We start from the raw sequence: 18,076 nt of genomic DNA on the forward strand, positions 1-18,076 counted from the left end.
AAAACCTTAACCACCATGGATATGGCACCGACTTTTACATACCACCCCAAAAGCGCAATCCACAAAAGAAACAATTGGTAAGCTGGAAATCATAAAAATTAAAAGCTTTTGCTCTGCAAAAGAAAATGTCAAGATAATAAGAAGACAAGACAGACTGTTAGAAACATTTGCAACAGACACATCTGATAAAGTATTGTTATCCAGAATACACAGAGAACCCTTAGAACCAACAATTTGACAACAAGCAGTTTGATTTAGAGTTGGGCAGAAGATCTGAACAGACATTGCACAGAGAAGTTACATGGGTGGCCAGCGAGCATATGAAAAGATCCTCACAAGTATACATCGTTAGAAAATTGCAAATTAAAACAACAATGGGACACCACTAGACACTTAGGAGAATGGCCAAAATCCAGAACAATGAAAACACCAAGTACTGACGAAGATGTGGAGCAACAGGGATTTGCATCCATGGTTGGTGGGAAGGCAAAATGCTGCAGCCACCTTGGGAGACAGATTGGAGGTTTCTTTTTTCTTTTTCTTTTTTTTTTTTTAGATTGGTGGTTTCTTACAGAATCGAACATACTCTGACCCCACAATCCAGCACTCTCACTGGAGACTCCTTTTTACTCAAAGGAGTTGAAAACTTACATCTGCACAAAAAACTGGGCACATGTTTTTAGCAGCTTTTTCCATAATTGCCCAAACTTGGAAGCAACTGGGCTATCCTCCTGCAAATAAATGTATACATTAAACTTTGGTCCATCCAGACAACGGAATATTATTCAGTCCTAAAAAAAAATGAGCTATCAAGCTGTGGAAAGACATGAAGGAAGCGTTAATGCATAAGACTGAGGGAAAGAAGCCAATCGGGAACAGAATGAGACTTGGTGGCTATAACGCCGAGACCACTATCATGGGAAAAATTTCCCTGCATGTTGTCACTCCAGTAGGATGATTTAAACATGGGTTATCCATGTTTACCCTGCGACTGTAAAAGAAGGCTGTGATACACAGGACTACAGAGTGTATGAACTGTGCCTGAGGAAACGGAGCCGGTTCATGAACAGCTCGCAGCTGTGGGTGATGCCGTGTGTCCACCTGGCCAGCGAGGGACAGGAGGGGACAGGAGGGCCTGCCTTCAGACAAGCCGCCCCCGGATCACCCTGAGCCTGCGGATCAGGATGGCAGTAGCCACACAAGGCCTGGGGGCCCCGACAAAGTCACCAAGGAGGAATGTTCTAGGCAGGCCCACAGGCCCCGTTTCCTCCACTTGCTGCTCTTTTGCGAAAAATTCTTCCACACAAATATGCATTTTTGTCCCTCAATAAAAATAGCACTGGAGGCTTTCTCTACTAGAAAGTTAGGAATGTTTGTTTTCCATAGTCTCTCTGTTGGATGAACTTTCATTGTAAAATCACTCAGAAGAATGTTCATCCTGCTAATACGTCCCCTGGACCAGTGTCCCCGCACCATGGCATCCGACCCACGACATCGAGGAACTCACCAGCGGGCAAGAGGTACTCGAATGTGATTTTGGTTACTCGGGTAACGAAATGTGATCATATTCATTAACCAGAGGAAAACCTGGCCAAGCACAGCATGGATAACAGTTCCTGGGAGCTCTCTCTGCTTCTTTTCTGTGGTGTCCCTGTGAAATGTGGTCACCTCTCAGCAGTAAAGCATCAACCTGAGAAGCCCTGGGAGGAGGCCCCGTGTCTGTTCCTGGGACACCCTGTTCTCCTGCTGGTTCCTCTGAAGTTCCCAGAAGCTGTGCTCTTCACACAGGCCCTGGTCCCACTTACCGGCAGTGTAGGAGGGCATCATGAACATGTCAGGTTGCTCTTCGTTTTAAGGGTTTGGCTTTTAATTCTCAATTTGTTTCTGTTCCTAAGCTTTCAGAGCTTTTTGTCAACTTATGGGAAACATCTTGAAAAGGTCAAGTGACCTTCAAATCTAAATGCTTCCACCTAGTATGTCCTTAAGAATGATTCCCCCCCCCCCAAAAAAAAGAATGATTCCCCCACCCCCTGCCCCAAAGCTTAATAGTTGCTTTCTCAGAATTGAGATTTTAACATAAAAATACACAAGTGAAAAACCTCCCAAATAACGGCATTTTCACAGCTAATTCCCTTTAAAAAAAAAGATTATTTCTTTATTATTTTAGAGATGTGGGGAGGGGCAGAAGGTGAGGGAGAGAGAATCTTAAGCAGGCTCTGTGCTGAGTGCAGAGCCTGACGGGGGGCTCGATCTCATGACCCAGAGATCACGACCTGAGCTGAAACCAAGAATCAGACACTTAACTGACTGCATCACCCAGGCTCACAGCTCACACCTAACATATTTTCTGACTTTTGTAAAGAAGGAAGAAAAATCCACAAGAATTTTTTAGGTAAGCCGCAGTATTATGAAAATAAAATATTACATGGTATTATATAATAAAATATTTTATAGTATTTCAATGTTATACAAATAAGTAAATATAAATACATTTCCAAATAATATGAAATTTTATAAGGTTATATCTTAATTGTTTTTACTAAGAATAAGAAAAGCTCTTTCCAATGGGCTGGTCAAAGGTGGAGACAAGGTTACTTAAAAATGCAAAGAAAAGTTATAAATTCAGATTAAGGCTGTGACATAAAGGCTAGACACAATCCCTAGAGGTGAGGGCTCCCGGATGAGAAAGCGGATCCCTAGCCTGTGCCAGCAGCACCTGGAGAGGAGGGGTGTCGAAAATGCACCACTACCTATTCTCCAGAGAGAGTTTTCAGGGTCAGGACTCTACCCTCACTTCTGTCCCAACAGGGAACATCCAGGAACCAGCTCCGGGACCCTGTTCGAGTCCCCCTGGCATTGGGGACTCAGGGCATGACTAACCATCTCGAGACATCTGGGGCCAGGGATGGCTTTTGGAAGTAGGTGCTGCCCAGGGTCAGGGTGGAGGGTCATCCAGAGGAACCACTGTGGTCCCCCGTGGGCGAGAGCTGCCCTGAGAGGGGAGGCCAGGGGAAGAGCAGGACCTCTGCCCTGTGACGGGGGCCCTGGGGGGACTGGCTGGCCAAGGCGCTGGTCTTGCTTCAAGGAGCTGCAGGTGTGCGATGCCTGGAAATCGCACCAAATGGCCAGGAGAGGAGTCGGCTCCGAACCCTGCCGAGGCCTGGGCCACTGTTGGGCTGGTGGCAGCGCGGTGCTGGCCACACAGCCCGGGCCCTGTGGGCGATGAGTAGTCAGAACCGGATCGGTGAGGCGGGCCAGCAGGTGAGGGTGGTGGGCACACCTGGGAAGTCCGCGCGGCAGGAGGTGCAATGGAGAGGTCCCCGGCAATCCTGGGGAGCAGCAGCTGTGCGTCGCGATGCAACTTGGCATTTGGACTCCTGTCTGGGCAATTTAAGTCCTGAAACCAGATCTCCTCCCGTTATTAGAGATAACCAGAGAGCCCCGACTTCACCCAAGGGCTGCGGGGAACAGCACCAAGGAGCAGGTAGGAGTAGACAGGTGGAGACAACAGGGCTGGTTTTGAAAGTAGCACACAGAGTCCAGCTTGTTCAAGGCTGAAGAAGTAACAGCTTTGGGATCACAGGGTCCTGTACCACTAGACTCAATTAGGAGAGACCTGCTGAACGCCGTCGCCCAAAGGACTCCAAGGTGACTTGGAAGAGTACTGCTTATTTTCCCAGAGAGGATTTTTTATTTTTAATCCATCTAACAATACTAGCATTTTTGTGTGAGGAAATTTAACTCTGTAAAAAAATAACTAATTGTGTGTACTTTATTTTACAAATAAAAATGACTTGATAATAATATGAAAGAGTAAAATCAGCAATAATAGAAAAATCACTCAATACTTGCTAAGGAAATTGTATTACTATTTGAACTCCTTTCCCCCTTGCAACAATGCTATTAACTTTGATCCCCATTTTCCGGGTCAAGGAAATGAAGTCTGGAGGCACTGGGTAACTTGCCCAAGGGGAAAGTTTAGCTCACCCCGGGGAATACGCAGTGCAGCGTAAATGTACATACTCTACAGACTATTTACTGACACTGGAAATAGGCCCAGAAGCGTTACCGGCGTGAAGGTATGGCAGGTGTAAGAGGGAAGGTCAGTGGTCTGGCCTCTGAGGTTTAAGGACAGTGTCCGAGCTCAGAGAAGCCTGGCTGGCTACAGGGGTCGTTGCAGGCAAGTGGCACAGATCGTGAGGCCACAGGGAGCAGGTGGGAGTGCGTGCAGCTTCTGGACTCAGGAGCAAGGCCGAGCTGCAGACATCCTTAGGGGTGGGTGCAGGGGACAGCACAAACATGCTTCCAGCCGGAGAGCTGTGCCCCCCCACGCCTGCGGGCGGAGGTGTTCCCTGTTCTGTATCCTCATCTACCCTGCCTGCTGAGCACTGTTTTATACCATCTGGAAGTGACTTTCACCTGTGTTACAGTGTGGCTGTGGAGAGCATGAGTGTGAGGAATGGGCTCTCCTGGTTATCATAGCACAGGACGCCAGGGGGCCCAGGCTGAGGCGGGGAGGGCTCCCCAGCATACCCCAGTAATGGAGACATGCCTCTGTGTGGGGAAAGCAGCTATCCGCATGGCCAGGGGCATTTATTTTAAAATTCAATTGGCCAACATATAGTATAATACCCAGTTCCTATCCCATCATGTGCCCTCCTTAGTCCCATCACCCAGTTACCCCATCCCCACACCCTCTACTCCTTCTGCAACCCTTTGTATCCCAGAATTAAGAGTCTCTCATGGTTTGTCTTCCTCTCTAATTTTTCTCCACTCAGTTTTCCTCTTTCCCTTATGGTCCCTTTAACTACTTCTTATATTCTGCATATGAGTGAGACCATATGATAATTGTCCTCCGATTGACTTACTTCACTCAGCACCGTACCCTCCAGTTCCATCCACGTAGATGTAAATGGTATTTGTCCTTTCTGATGGCTGAGTAATATTCCATTATATATATAGACCACGTCTTCTTTATGCATTCATCTGTCAATGGATATCTTGGCTCCTTCCACAGTTTGGCTCTTGTGGACATCGCTGCTGTGAACATTAGGCACAATTCTAAAGACCAGTCCTGTTCCTGGAAATGGTGAATCTGACCAACCTCAGAGAGGTAGTGGAAGTTGGGAAACCATCTGGATCATGTTACCTACTGTGTCCTTGCTGTGAGCACCACAGAAAGTGTAGCTGTGTGTATGTGGGAACATTTCCAGAAGTTTCCGTAACTTAAAAAGTAAAAGTGCATAAAACTGAGAAAAATATTGTGACCAATCAAGGGAACCACCCTTAAGGATGAGCACTGTAGCCTGAATTTTTTTTTTCTTTTTGGGAAAATATTTTTACCCTGTGGAACACCAAAAAGTTATCACATAATTGCCACCCTCCACATTTTGTTCTTCTCAAGTACATGATTTATTGAAATCAGTGTGAGGCCTGTTTTAAATATAGATTGTTTTCAAAACCAAGCTTGTAATATATCCTCAATATCATGTAGAGAGCCACGTAGATTAAACATCACTTCATTTTCAGCAAAATGGAGATCTAAGTTTGTTATTTCCTCCACTATGTTTGCTTTTGATTTCCATTTCTGCTTGGTATATATAAATGGCAAAACATTCGTAAGATTTATGGGAGGTGAATCTTGTTAAAAATAAAATGCAGGTAGCCATAAAGTCTGGAAATATTGACAGTATTTTTCTAATAGATTGAACCCCTTTGACTCTTTCTTCTAGGGTGAAGGTACAAGTTTATGTGAGAGAAATTGCACCCACAAATCATCAGAGGCTACATAGGATAGATGTGCATGCCTTGATTGGTGGGAATGTTGTTTTAACACACATTAGTTCTTCGAAATTGTACACAGTTTAGTGAACTATGAATTGCTAGTGAGGGACAACACATTCACATGTCACAGGGAGAAACTGTTATGGATGTCTACGTTTGCAGGCTGCATGGCCACCCTAAACGACTTACTCAAAAGATTGAATAATAATCACTGTGTTAAAACTGATTAAGGGTCAACTAGTCAAGGAAATACTGCTCTTTGTAAAGCATTTCCTGTATGAAAATTTTCCTAATTGGCCTCATTTTGTTCTGCATTAGTTGCATTAAAAAAATACTATCCAATACTGTAAGACACCTGAGACCATATTGTATCATTTTGTGATTCAACGACATAAGGGAGTAAGGTAGAAAAATAGTTATGTTTGTCAACTCTGGCAAATAGAAGGGTATTTCTTGTTGAAAAAAATAGGCCAAAGAGCCTTCATGTTAGCTCTGCTTCTCTTAATGAAGACTGGCACTGTCGTTCCCATGGATAATCTGAGAGACTTAACCAGGGACACATGCTTGGCAGCTGTCATTAAAATAGATTTTAACAGGGCAAGAAAAATGAGTTGCTTATGAGCAACAAGAAACACGTATACACTGTCATGAAAATGCACCCTTTGGAAAGTGTTAGGTATATAATGTGGGCATTTTGATGGCTAATGTACACTTGATGTGTACATTAACATACATTTTGATTATTAATGTACACTTTCTTCAATTCAGGTATTAAGATGTTCCTTCTACTAATTAGGTCATGTGTATATCTCGTAGATGAAATGATATATTTTGTAAGATTTCTAACTATTTGAAACAATGTATCTTTTCTTTTTAGCCCTATAACGAGTATAAAATGGAGCCTGATTGCCTGAGACTTGCAAAATGTTTATTTTTAGAAAATTATTTTAAAAAGTGAATCGTCCCAAATAGGACCTCGGTGTAAACTATGTTAGCAGAACATTAGGACTTTGTCACATCTGGAAATATGTATAAAATACCATTTGAGGGCATTGCCACATCTTAAGGAAAAGAAATAAAGAGTATGATTTTTATCAGAGGATAAAATGGAAATATCTGTAGGTGTCTGACTCATTTGTAAAAATCCTCACAAAACTGTTAGCCTGTTTCATATAAAAATAAGCAAAACTCATAAACCTGACACAGCTATTATGCACAACATAACATGCCAAGGCCCAGCCCCCTGGGAGGTGAGAGTCCAGATGCCTTTTTGCTGGTTTATTTTATTCCAACCTTTTGCTGCCAACCTTTACCATGTTTCCAAAGTAAGGAAGTCAGGCATCTTGAATTCAGATCTTGTCTCCAGTGAAATAAAAAAATGTGACACAGATATCCTTTGACTAGACATAAGTAAAACTGGGCAAATAAGATATTTTTTCTCATTGGAAGTTGGTGGCATTTTGCTTGTGGTTTCGTTTTTGTAAACTGTGATCAGAGCTTAAGCAATGAAAACCTGCAGAGGGGAGAGTTTGCAGACCTACAGGTGGAATCTGTGATTCTTTTGTTCGGAGGCAATGACCTAAAGAAGAGATAAACCTCCGTGAGCATTCCCTCAAGTGGAGAGCCCCGTGTGGGAAAGTGCTGACAGTGTCCGAGAGGTTCTCAGGTGGGCACAGCCCTGACGCTCCTTCTGTGCTGCCAGTTTGCTAAGCGGTTCCAGATCCATGATGCAGGACCTGTCACTGCGTGGCTGCTCGGCTCCTAAAGAATGCCTGTGAGGTCTCTGGGCAAGCTCCGTGCAGGACCTCTCAGAGAGGAGGCTCTGTATGGGATTTCCCAGGGTTCATGTCTGTGGGTGGTCTCCCAGTGTGGGGTCCCTGGATGGGAGGTCTTTCTGTGGGTCTCTGTGGGAGGTCTTTATGTGGGTCTCTGTGTGGTCTCTGTGGGTCTCAGTCAGAGGTCTCTGGGTCTCTAAGCAAGCTTATCCCCTCAAGCCGAAGGGACCCTTCCCCCCTGCAGGCCTTGGTGCCTCCGGGTGCCAGGCCCTCGGTGTGGGAGGTGCGGTGGCTTCTCTTCCCCTAGGCCTCTTCTCTTGCACCTAGGCTGCTGATCTTGGCAGCGGGAGAGGGGTGGGGACCCTGGGGTGACAGCCCCACGGCCCCTCCCATTGTCTCCCCTCCTCTGGGCCTGCGGGTAGCAGGGGGGGCTCCCGGGGGCCCCCGGGGCCTTGGTCACCACCCCACGTGTGGCCACATGGTGCAGCCTGTCCCCACCTCCCTGGCACCTGCCCCTGGTCCACTTCCCGGGAGGGGCGCCCCAGGGAGCAGGGGACTGACTGGTCAGGGTGGCCTCTGCACTCCCCACCCGCTCACACCTCAGAGCCGGGGGTGTCCTCGCCCTGCGCTGCCCCAGGGGACGAGGGGGTGCTGCCACTGAGCTGCGAGGGCCCCCGGCGTCAGCGGGGACAGGAGAGCCCCCAGCAGAGCCACCCTCTACCCCCGCCAGGCCCAAGAGGCATGGTTCCCCCCGATCCTGCGCTCAGGGCCAGCCTCGCCTGCAGACCCCATGTCCCCCTATGACACGGGGCACTGTCTGCCACCCGCCTGGAGCCCAGGGAGTGGGGGACGGGAGAGGGGGCTTCTGTCTCTGCAAACCCTCCCTACGGCCCAGGAGTTCGGGGTAGGGGCACCGCAGGACAGGATGGGCCCAGCTGGATCCTGGGGTGGGGCCTTCCAGGCCTTGTTCCTCTTTTGTGTGTGGTCATAAGGACGGTGCCTATGGAAACGGAAGGGGCATGAGGGGGCATGGGGGCAGGCCGCGGGTTCACCCCCTCCAGGGCCCCATCCCTTCCGGAAGCCAAAGCAGGCCCTCGGGGAGAGCAGACTCCATCCCTCTCTTTTCCCCAGCAGGGCCCACACAGAGGGCAGCACCTCTCATGAGAAAAAAAAACCATATATTTTGGGAAGCAATACAAATCGTGGTTCGAAGAAGCCATTAGCCCATGGAGGATGTGCTAACATGAGAAAAATAAGTTTTTCTCTGTACCGTATGCACAGTCCTACCAGGAAAGGCATGAAAGGCACACGCTGACTGGCCAGACGAGACGTATCTTTGGAAGAGGCAGTGCCTTGGGCAGTGGGGGTGGGGAGGGTGGCCTGAGGCTCCTGGTACCATGGGCCTGTGCTGGCACGCTCTGCCTGGGCACCCCGCCACCCTGGACGGGAAGGCCCACCTGTTGTCCCTGCCTAGGATCCACTCGGCCCTGTTGGGACAGCTGTGGCCCTTGGGGATGGCTTGCTGATTGGAGGCCGTCTCTCTCATCACTCTCCTCTGCTCTTGGTAGGAGAGAACCCTGTGGTAGCAGACGTTGGGACCTGCTGCAGCCCGCTGATCCCTTTTGTAGCAGTTGCACTCCGGGGCCCGCAGACCCTGGTGAGGCACCATTTTCTCCTCCAGGATCTGTCCCACGGCTGTCACGAGCACCTGAGCCTCAGCAGGCCCCCTGCCCAGAGCCGACCTGCCTGATGCTCGGTGCCGGGCAGATGTTGGCGAAGGCTTGCCTTTCGGGCCGGGATTTTCCTGTCCTTTGCCTTTACCGGGAAGAATCCACTGCAGAAAGTGCCTCACCTTTCTTCTGAATTGGCTCTCTGGAGGAACCTCCTCCTTCTTCAGCAAGACGGGACAGAACTTGCTTCTCGAGGGCTCTGGGGATGCCTTGTCCAGGGAGCGATGGTTCATCTCACTGATTTGGAAGACCTTTAGTTCTTCTACCTCTTCCTCATGCTCTCCTGCGTTGGGCCTCCTGTAGTACTCTCTCTCTTGAGCGGGGATAGACAACTTGCTCTGGCTCCTAGAGGGGGCCTGCAGGACCAGGGTCTCTGGCTGCCACTGGCTGTCCTGCCCACTCGATACGAGGCCAAGCGGCATCTGGGAAGTTGATGCGTCTTCACTGGACACACTCTGGAAGTCAGACAGAGATCCCTGAGAAGCCAACATGTCTGCAGCAAGGAACATATTGGACTGACATTCTTGAAGAAGACTGTTGGTGGCACAATCTTGAAGAATCACCCCGGTTTCACAGTCTTCAAGAAGCACATTGGAGACAGGGGCTTGAGGCTGGTTCTCTGACTCTACCAATCTCTGGACTGCAGAGTCTCTAAGCTGTTCATCAAGGCATGGCTCTTCTGGGTCTTGGGCAACCAACTTTACAGATGCTGAGGGGCCATTACTGCTCCCAGAAGACCCCGATCTTCTCAGATCCACATGGATGGTTTGGTCATTAGGAAGCACACTGGGTTCTAAGGTGTCACCCCAAGCAGGGGCCTCCTCACTCTCTACTGCCTCCCTGGACTCTTTGGCACTCAAAGACTGGGACTCTACGTTGAGCTCGAGCACTGTTACGTTACAGCAGGAGTCTCGTGAGGCCCGAACCCCCGTCTCCTTCCTTGGCTCACTGGTGGCCGTTGCTGGACTTGGACTTGACTCCAAGCTGCTATACTCAAAAGCCCCCAAGACAGTTTCACTGTGCCAGATTCTGCCCACAAAGCTGTATGTGAGGGTCTGAGAAGGTGGTCTGGCCTCCTGTCCAGCCACAGGGGCCTCTGGGGGCCCATGGCCCTCACCAAGTGAGATCCCTTCCAGGGTCTGTGGGATCTTTTCACATGTAGGCTGAGGGGCAGGGAGGGGGCTCTCTGAGGGGGGAACTGCTTCTTTTGTTATTTCCTTCTCCCCTCGATGGGGCTGAGGAGGTTTGCCCAAGAACTTGGCTTTTGGGCGGGCCTTAGATATGCTGGTGGCTGAGTGGGGAGTGGAGGACCAGGGAAAGATTGAGCCTTTTTTCAACTTAAAGAGATTTATGGGCTTGAGAACCTTGAGGGGTAGGCTCCATCTGTGCTTTACCCGGAACCTTATAATATGTGCTTCTAGCATCCGTTGAGTGTATGGGCTGAGGATGGAAAAATCGTGGGAAGTGGTCATGTAGGGTTTACAACCCTTGGAAATTGCTGGCTTTCCAGTTTTCCTGTGGATGCTTGGCTTGCCAGGAAGATCTGAGGCATGGTTGACGGCAAGCCTAGAGCGATGAACATCCACAGGGATCTGCCCCTCTCTGATCTGCCCCAACTTCCTGCCCAAATGGGCTCTCAGGATCTTTTCTGGATGCTTCTTGTCCTGGCTGCTTGTCGAGCGCTTCATCATGTCTGGGTCTGACTCCTCAGAACCTTTTCCTGGATCCTTCCATGGAGAAGTTGATGAGCCCCTGCATAGATCTTTCTGAATCTTCCGCACACTAGACTTTGTATCCTTGCCCAGGTTTTTTCCTGGCATGGTCCTTGCTGGGTTCCTGGACCTGGTCTTCTGCACAGTCTGGCAGCTTTGGTCTCTGGATGCAGAGGGCCACATGGGTCTGTGCTGGCTGTGTGCCTGTGTCACCTTCAGGGCCTCATCTTGAGGTTGGATCAGCTTCACAGACAGCTGGATTTTGTGGGGCAGGCCACTCTGGTGCCTCATGAACCTCTTCCAAAGGTGCCACTCCAGTTGCTCCCGGAGCTCAGGGCTGATCAAATCCTCGGGAAGGACAGAGATCGACTCATGGGCCTTAGGGGCCTGGTCATCTTGCAGAAAGTTGGGAGAGACTTGGCTAAAGACTTCCTGAGATCTTTTTACCACAGCAGGTAACGTCCTGTCCCTTTCTAATTGCTTCTTTAAAAAGTGACATTCCAGGTTTTGAATTGCAGTTGAGATGAAAGATGGTGTATTCTTCTTGGATGCAGGGCAAGGTATCCCCATCTTAGGTGGAGAAGGAGGCAATTCGATTGGAACAGAGGGTGCGAAGTGGGCCTGGGGCTGGGGCAGAGCCAGAGGCAGGGGCGGGGACTGGGACAAGATTGGGGTCAAGGGTTGGGGCTGGACCATAGCATCAGGTAAGGACTGGGCTGGTGAAAGATGTGAAGCTACGTTGGCCTGCATTGGGAGGGGCAAGGTCTGAGAGAGTTCATTGAATATGACCAACGGGAGCTCCAGTGGGGAACCAGCCATGCTGACAGTGGCCACCAGGGACTCACTGTGCAGAAAGGGGAGACCCCAGAAGAGCTGGCTGCATTTCTGCTGTAGATTGTCTCCCGAAGTCCCGTGATACAGAGGCTTTTCTGGATTGAGCAGCTGTTCTTGTATGCCTCTCAGGCTCCAGAAGGATTGGCAACCCAGGGTGTCCTGCTTGTCACCTGGGGACTTGCACCTACTCCCCAAAGAGTTTAGGTGGTCATCTGACCCTTCCTTCTTCCAAATCTTCAGTTCTATTCTCTTAGTGATTAGTATCTCCAGAAGCTTCTGGATATCGGGGTTGATGAAAGAGGGGATATTAGCCTCTACCTGTCTGTTGGTGGAGTCTCCCCAGAGCAAGACCTCTGGTGGCTGGTGAGACAGAGGCTCTTGCTGGGACTCTAAGTGTGTTGAAGTGGAGAAGCTCCAGGCTTTGGCAGTTGCCTGCCAGCAGGACAGGGCTGAGATAGGACAGCTTGAGTGGCCTAGGCCTGAGATGACTGGAACAGGAGAAGCTAACCAAGGAGTGTGTGGAGATGAACTCTGTGGGATGGTGCCCAGTGGGGGTGCCATTGAGTCACACAGAGGGAGAGTCAGAGTAGAGTCTGGCCATGCTGGGGCAGAGGAGTCTGTCAGAGGGGGAGTACAGGCCTCTGAAGAAGGGAGACTTGGCAGGGAAGGAGAAAGAGCAAGTGGCGGGTGTGAAAAGCCATCCAGGGGAAGCAAAGGCTCTGGTGGCCAAGAAGCACTCAAGGAGAAGTGTGAAAGAAGAGAAATTGAGGAGGTCATTGGGCTTGGTGACAGAGTGGAGGCCAGAGGTAGAGGGCACCCAGTCAGAGGAGCGGGGGAAGGTGATGGGGCCAAGATGGGAGCAGCATCTTCCCCAGGCTCGCTGCATGGCTGGTGGGCTACAGCAGACGCTGCTTTGGACACCTCCTCAGGGGCTTCTTGATGTAGGAGCTGATGAAAGGCCTCCTGGTCAGGGACCCTCCCCAGGTGGCTGCAGGAGGCAGGAGGCACCAGCTACAGCCAGGAGCAGACGTGGCCAGGAGAGTGGGCCCCACGGCCCTCCACACCCCCACACCCACTTCACAGTGCTCCTGCTGTTCCTCACCCCAGGGCTTTAGCCACACTCTGTCCCCATGGCTCCCCTTTGCCCTCTCCCCCACCCCCAGGACAGCCCTAGGGTCCCTGCAGTGCTGGGCTCACACCATAGACTCTGGGAGGAGGAGCCAGCAGAGAAGGGGGAAAGATTCTTTACCTTTGGAGAAGGGAAATCAGGTCCCGAACCTCCTCCAGTTCTTGCAGGCAATCTCTGCAAGCTTGAAACAGGAGACTGGGTCATAGACGTGAAGGCAGGGGCCCAAGGGAGGAGGCTGGGTACAGTGTCCCTTTAGGGGAGACCTTTGTGGTTTAGACTCGGGAGTCCCAAACTTCAGTGTCCAGGGCCACGTGCCACACGTGACATCAAGGCTCATGATGGGGATCGCTTTGCCCTATACAGAGTGCATCCCCATTCATGACCTTGTTGGGGGAGACAGGACTGGGTCACCTCACAGACGACTCTGAGCAAAGTTGGACAACTTGTCCACAGTTGGAGCTAGAGGTTGACAAGGCCCTGCAGCTCCTGCTGGGCAACACCGTGTCTGGCCCCTTGGGGCTTCGTTCTGGCCCAGAATCGGGGAAGTGTCAGGGTTCTGCTCTGCCTCCCAGGAGCCCCCACCAGGGCTCTGTCTCCCAAGGAACAGACTCGGGCCCCAGGATCCTGGAGATGGTGGGGCTGGTCCCTCGGAGCAGGAGGGATGGTGTACCTGGGGTGTGCAGGGCTCGGGGCAGAGGCTCACCTTTCAGAGTCTTCAGAGTCTGGGCTTTCTTCTGGCTCCTGCTGCTCCTTCTCCGAGGCTCCACTGGACGCTGAGATGAGAGAACATGGGGAGACTGGGACCCCCTCCCTGCCCTCTGGGGGCGAGCTGCAGATGCTCAGTGCTCATTACAATGTGACTTCCTACATTTAACTAAGGGGGGAGGGGGCATGGGTTTCTTTCTTTTACTCATTTTCAAAGTGGATAAATACATTTTCAGTTTTTCTTCTTTGAAGAATGTACAGAAGGATTTTCTACGTGAGAAATTCCTCTGTTACTGGTCCTCTGCTCAAGAAACACACACATCCTCAGACCTGCAGCATCTGCGTTTCTTCAGGTAAGACCCTGCTCCCCGAGGTCAGAGCCCCACTCCAGCTGCTTCCTGGGGCCTCCTGAGCCCAGCGCTGCCCTTGATCAGCCCCGACAGAGCAACATTCACCTGAGACACCTGCCCCAGGAAGGTGGCTGGTGAACGGGTTCTCAGGGGCCTGATCTGTGCTAGAGATGGAGCCCTCAGCCATCCCGTCCTCGGCCACTGGTGGTGTGTGTTGAGGATGTTGTCCTGGGGCCCTCCACCACACCTGTGCTCCTGGCCTGAGATCGTCAGGTAGAGATCCCCGTGCCCCTCCAACCTCTTCCTGGTCTGGCCTGTCCCTGGACAGATGGTGTTCTGCTCTCTTCCTGGCAATGCATGTGCTGCTCTTTCCTACCTCAGGAGTCTCTCCAGTGATTCAGAAAAGTAGAAATATTAATAGAAAAGAGGATGGGATCATGCTCTACTGGGTCTGGGCCAAGGGTTCCTTACCTTCCTGCTGTTTCTGTGTTTCTCATGTGGTGGTAAGGATGGATCATTCCGGAAGTAGGAGAATAACAGGAAGAAGAGTCCTAGTCCACACAGGAAGGTGAAGATGATATTAATTGCCCAGGAAGTGGGACCGGAGCTCAGCCAACTAGCAATGATGTATTTCTGAGGGAAGAGGTAATTCTCCATCTCTTTTTTCTGAAATGCATTAGTGCCAGGTTGCACGGCTGCCTGCAGGCCACTAAACCCTGGGAGTGGACTTGGGGACAAGAGCCCCAGGCCCACATCACAGAGCTGTGGTCTGGTCACAAAGGGCTCCTGAGGGCAGTGAGGGGACAGAAGTAGTAGGACTGCAGCCCCTCCCTGCCACCTGGCTCTGCAGCTTCATCTCTCCACACTCCCTGGCCTGCCACTCCTCTTCTCTCCCCCTGTAGAGATAGACCTTTGTCCATTTGTTCTTTGTCCCTCCCGGAACTCAAGTAATACCTGCTTCCCTTGAGATCTCTACTTGGGCTCCGTCAATTTCATAGCTTCTAAAAATCTGGAGTCGTCCCTGGAATTTTGGTTAATTCCCAGGAACTTTTGCTCTTTGGGTGCTCTCTGCATCTCCAACGTCCCCACATACTATGTTTTTGCCTTGCATCACACCCTTAGCTGTGTGAGTTTTGGAAACATTTTAAAATATTTTATTTCAATTCTCATGATCTTCAGCTAGAGGGACTTAGAAAATGAATAGTTACTCAAAATATACAAAGCTAAATAAGTATAAAGCAGATTGAAATAGTTAAATCTTCAAAGTACTTTTTTTTTGGTAAGTTTCTAGCATTTTTGCTTCTGAGATCAGTAGAGAGTGAATGGCAGAAACACTCAGAACATTCTCTGTAGACACACATACACACGCTCACACACATTCTTTAACAAATCTGACATTTTCAGATCTAAGAATCAAGTTCTTCTTTCGTTTTACTGTTTTATTTCTCAATTCCAAGGTTTCCCTTAGTAATTCTTGTAAGTTTGTATACCTGGGGATATCTTCATTTTGCCTTCATTTTTGAAGGACAGATTTACTAGATATGGAATTTTGGGTTGACAATTTTTTAAAAAGATTCATTTATTTATCTTAGAGAGAGAACAAGTGGAGGGGGAAGAGCAGAGGGAGAGGGAGAAGCAGACCCCTCTCTGAGCAGAGAGCCAGACGTGAGGCTCAATCCCAGGACCCTGAGATCATGACCTGAGCTGAAACCAAGGGTCTGATACTGAACCGACAGAGCCACATAGGTGCCTCAACAATTTTTTTTTTCTTTCAACTTGTTGACTATTGTCATTTCAAGGCCATTCCCTCATTGGTTCTGATTGGAAGTCAGTGGTTATTCTAACTGTGGTCCTCTGGACTATGAAGAGAAGTTCTTGTCTTGCTTCAAAATATCCGCTTTGTTTTTCCACTGTGTTGTTTACATCACTGTTTGTGATGTATTTAAGAGCAGATCTGCTTCCTCTTATTTTATTGTAGGTAAACACTGAATCCATCAAATTCGGTGAGTTTTCAGCCATTATTTCTACAAATATTTTGTCTCCCTCCTCCTTTCTCCTTTCTTTCTGAGAGCATTCCCTTAAGTAGATAAGAATATCCAAATGATTCTGCATTTCTTGCAGGTTTGCAGCAAAACACTACCCGAGACCCTGAATTTCTCAACATTCACGTTAGGATCTAGAAAGCAGCTTAGGTTCTGAGAATGTCTTTGATACGGAGTGTTTTGCTGGCATCGCTGAAAGCTGCCTGTGTGACGATGTGCTCGTGCACATGTATTCTGACTATAGTGGGGCTGCGAGTTAGGGCCATTGCTTTGGAAAACGCTTTATCATGACCTGGTACAGGCTGAAGAGAGTGGGCCTTTGACAGACTGATTCCAAGGCTAGAGCTGGAGAAACTCCCCCATTTTACAAAAGCGAAAAATGGGGAACAACCCAGTCTAATCGAGTGGGAAGTCCGTGCTCTGCAATATGCCAGAGTATCGTGCTCAAGTCAAAGTACATGAACTATAGCTAAACATCGTAAAAGCAAGTTATGTAGACACACTACTGAGGAAGAAATAAAACACAAGCGACTTGCAGAAAATTTATACAGGATGATTCCATTTGTTCTAGTTTCACAACTATACGATACAAAATAACGTGTTAATTAGCAATGCATTTACTTTAGTAAAATTATAAAGAAAATACTGAGAGTGATGAACAGGATTGAGGAACGGGGTGGGGAGGGAAGTACAGACACCTCCAAAGATGTGGACGATACCGCAATTTTTAGGTTGGGATGTCTATGGGTTTTCTTTTCACTATCCCTTACATCTTCTATAATAATTTATAAATGTTAACATAACTTTTAAATGTCAAGACACTTCATGGTAATGTAAACAACTCCACTGGAAATAAAACTGAACATAGCAAAAATTAAAATGCCCGACAGCCTCATAAGGAAGGGAGCAGAAAAAACGATTATAGGGATGCTTTGTGCTCTAGAGCAGTCTTTGTTCTCAACACCTTGAAGACCCCAGCGTGACTTTGAGTGTTGAAGCCGTGCATTGCCCATTTCCCCACTGCCCTGTTTACAATAAGCTGGATTCAAATAAGATCACCTTCTGATAGTTTCCAAACCTGAAATAGTAAAACGCAGATCTGTGACTCTTAGCGGATGGCACTTGCTTCCTCTTGGCTGGAGATTTTCAGCAGTAAATGAAGGTATTGAGCTGTGGCTGTCACCCTGGCTGTGCTCTGATTATGCCAGGCAGCGGGACCTGGATCTGGCTGGCACACCATCCAGGCTCTTGGAGCAAGGTGACCGTGACTTGACAAAAAACAGATCAGACCAGACCTCACGCTTGTGGTGAGCTTTTATTAAAGCAAAGAGGAGGAGGTGCGAACGTATCTGAATTTAGGCCAGGGACTCTGAGGCGAACAAGCCCTGAGCTTGCCAGGTGACCCACAGAAAAGTACTTCTCATAAATAAAACATGGGGAAAAGTAAAAATGTGAGATATATAGCTGCCTTTGAAGAAATTTAGATATGCTTTTCATGTTTGGAGCATTTTTCTTGTTTATTTATAAATATTGATCTTAATATTTATGTATAATACATATCTTTTTAGAAGAAAAACACCATTTCTACATATTTACACTGGGTAGACATTGAGCTGTGCCTTTTTGGAGCTGGCATGACGTCCTTCATGACAACACTGATGCTCACGGAGATGGACTGCATCCCTGATTCCCTCTTCCTTGGCGCTTCATCTGATACATCATAAGTTCTGTGCCGATGGAACACGTGGTGTACCATCTTACTTTTTCTGTGATGAATGCCAGGATTTGATAAATGCTTTACCTGGGAGTGCTCATTCAATAGCCCAGGTTATAACATTCAGTTCTTTAGTGCCCTGTGTGTCATCTATTCAAATCCACGTGGGTAAATTGAGGGCCTGCCCAAGCTCTGGGCCCACATTATAGGATATTCCCTGAAAGAGACAAGAACATCCAGATAATTCCGCATTTCTCCCAGGCTTGCAGTGAAATGCTGTCCAAGAAACTAAATTTCTTAA

At 48.8% G+C, this 18,076-nt stretch overlaps 1 protein-coding gene across 1 annotated transcript; it reads right to left on the reverse strand.

Annotated features, from left to right (window-relative positions):
• Nucleotides 1-8,717: 8,717 nt before the first annotated feature.
• On the reverse strand, nucleotides 8,718-17,252 carry LOC112922082 (spermatogenesis-associated protein 31E1-like). The gene is made up of 5 exons (XM_072735141.1): nucleotides 17,140-17,252; nucleotides 14,491-14,570; nucleotides 13,668-13,737; nucleotides 13,085-13,145; nucleotides 8,718-12,823 (listed from the first exon to the last, which is right to left on the reverse strand). The coding sequence occupies exon 5, from the start codon at nucleotides 12,610-12,612 to the stop codon at nucleotides 8,779-8,781; it is 3,834 nt and encodes a 1,277-aa protein (XP_072591242.1). The 5' UTR covers nucleotides 12,613-12,823; nucleotides 13,085-13,145; nucleotides 13,668-13,737; nucleotides 14,491-14,570; nucleotides 17,140-17,252; the 3' UTR covers nucleotides 8,718-8,778.
• Between the last annotated feature and the right edge of the window lie 824 nt (nucleotides 17,253-18,076).

The sequence above is a fragment of the Vulpes vulpes genome, chromosome 1 (genome assembly GCF_048418805.1).
Source record: "Vulpes vulpes isolate BD-2025 chromosome 1, VulVul3, whole genome shotgun sequence".
In the NCBI taxonomy this organism is placed as follows: domain Eukaryota; kingdom Metazoa; phylum Chordata; class Mammalia; order Carnivora; family Canidae; genus Vulpes; species Vulpes vulpes.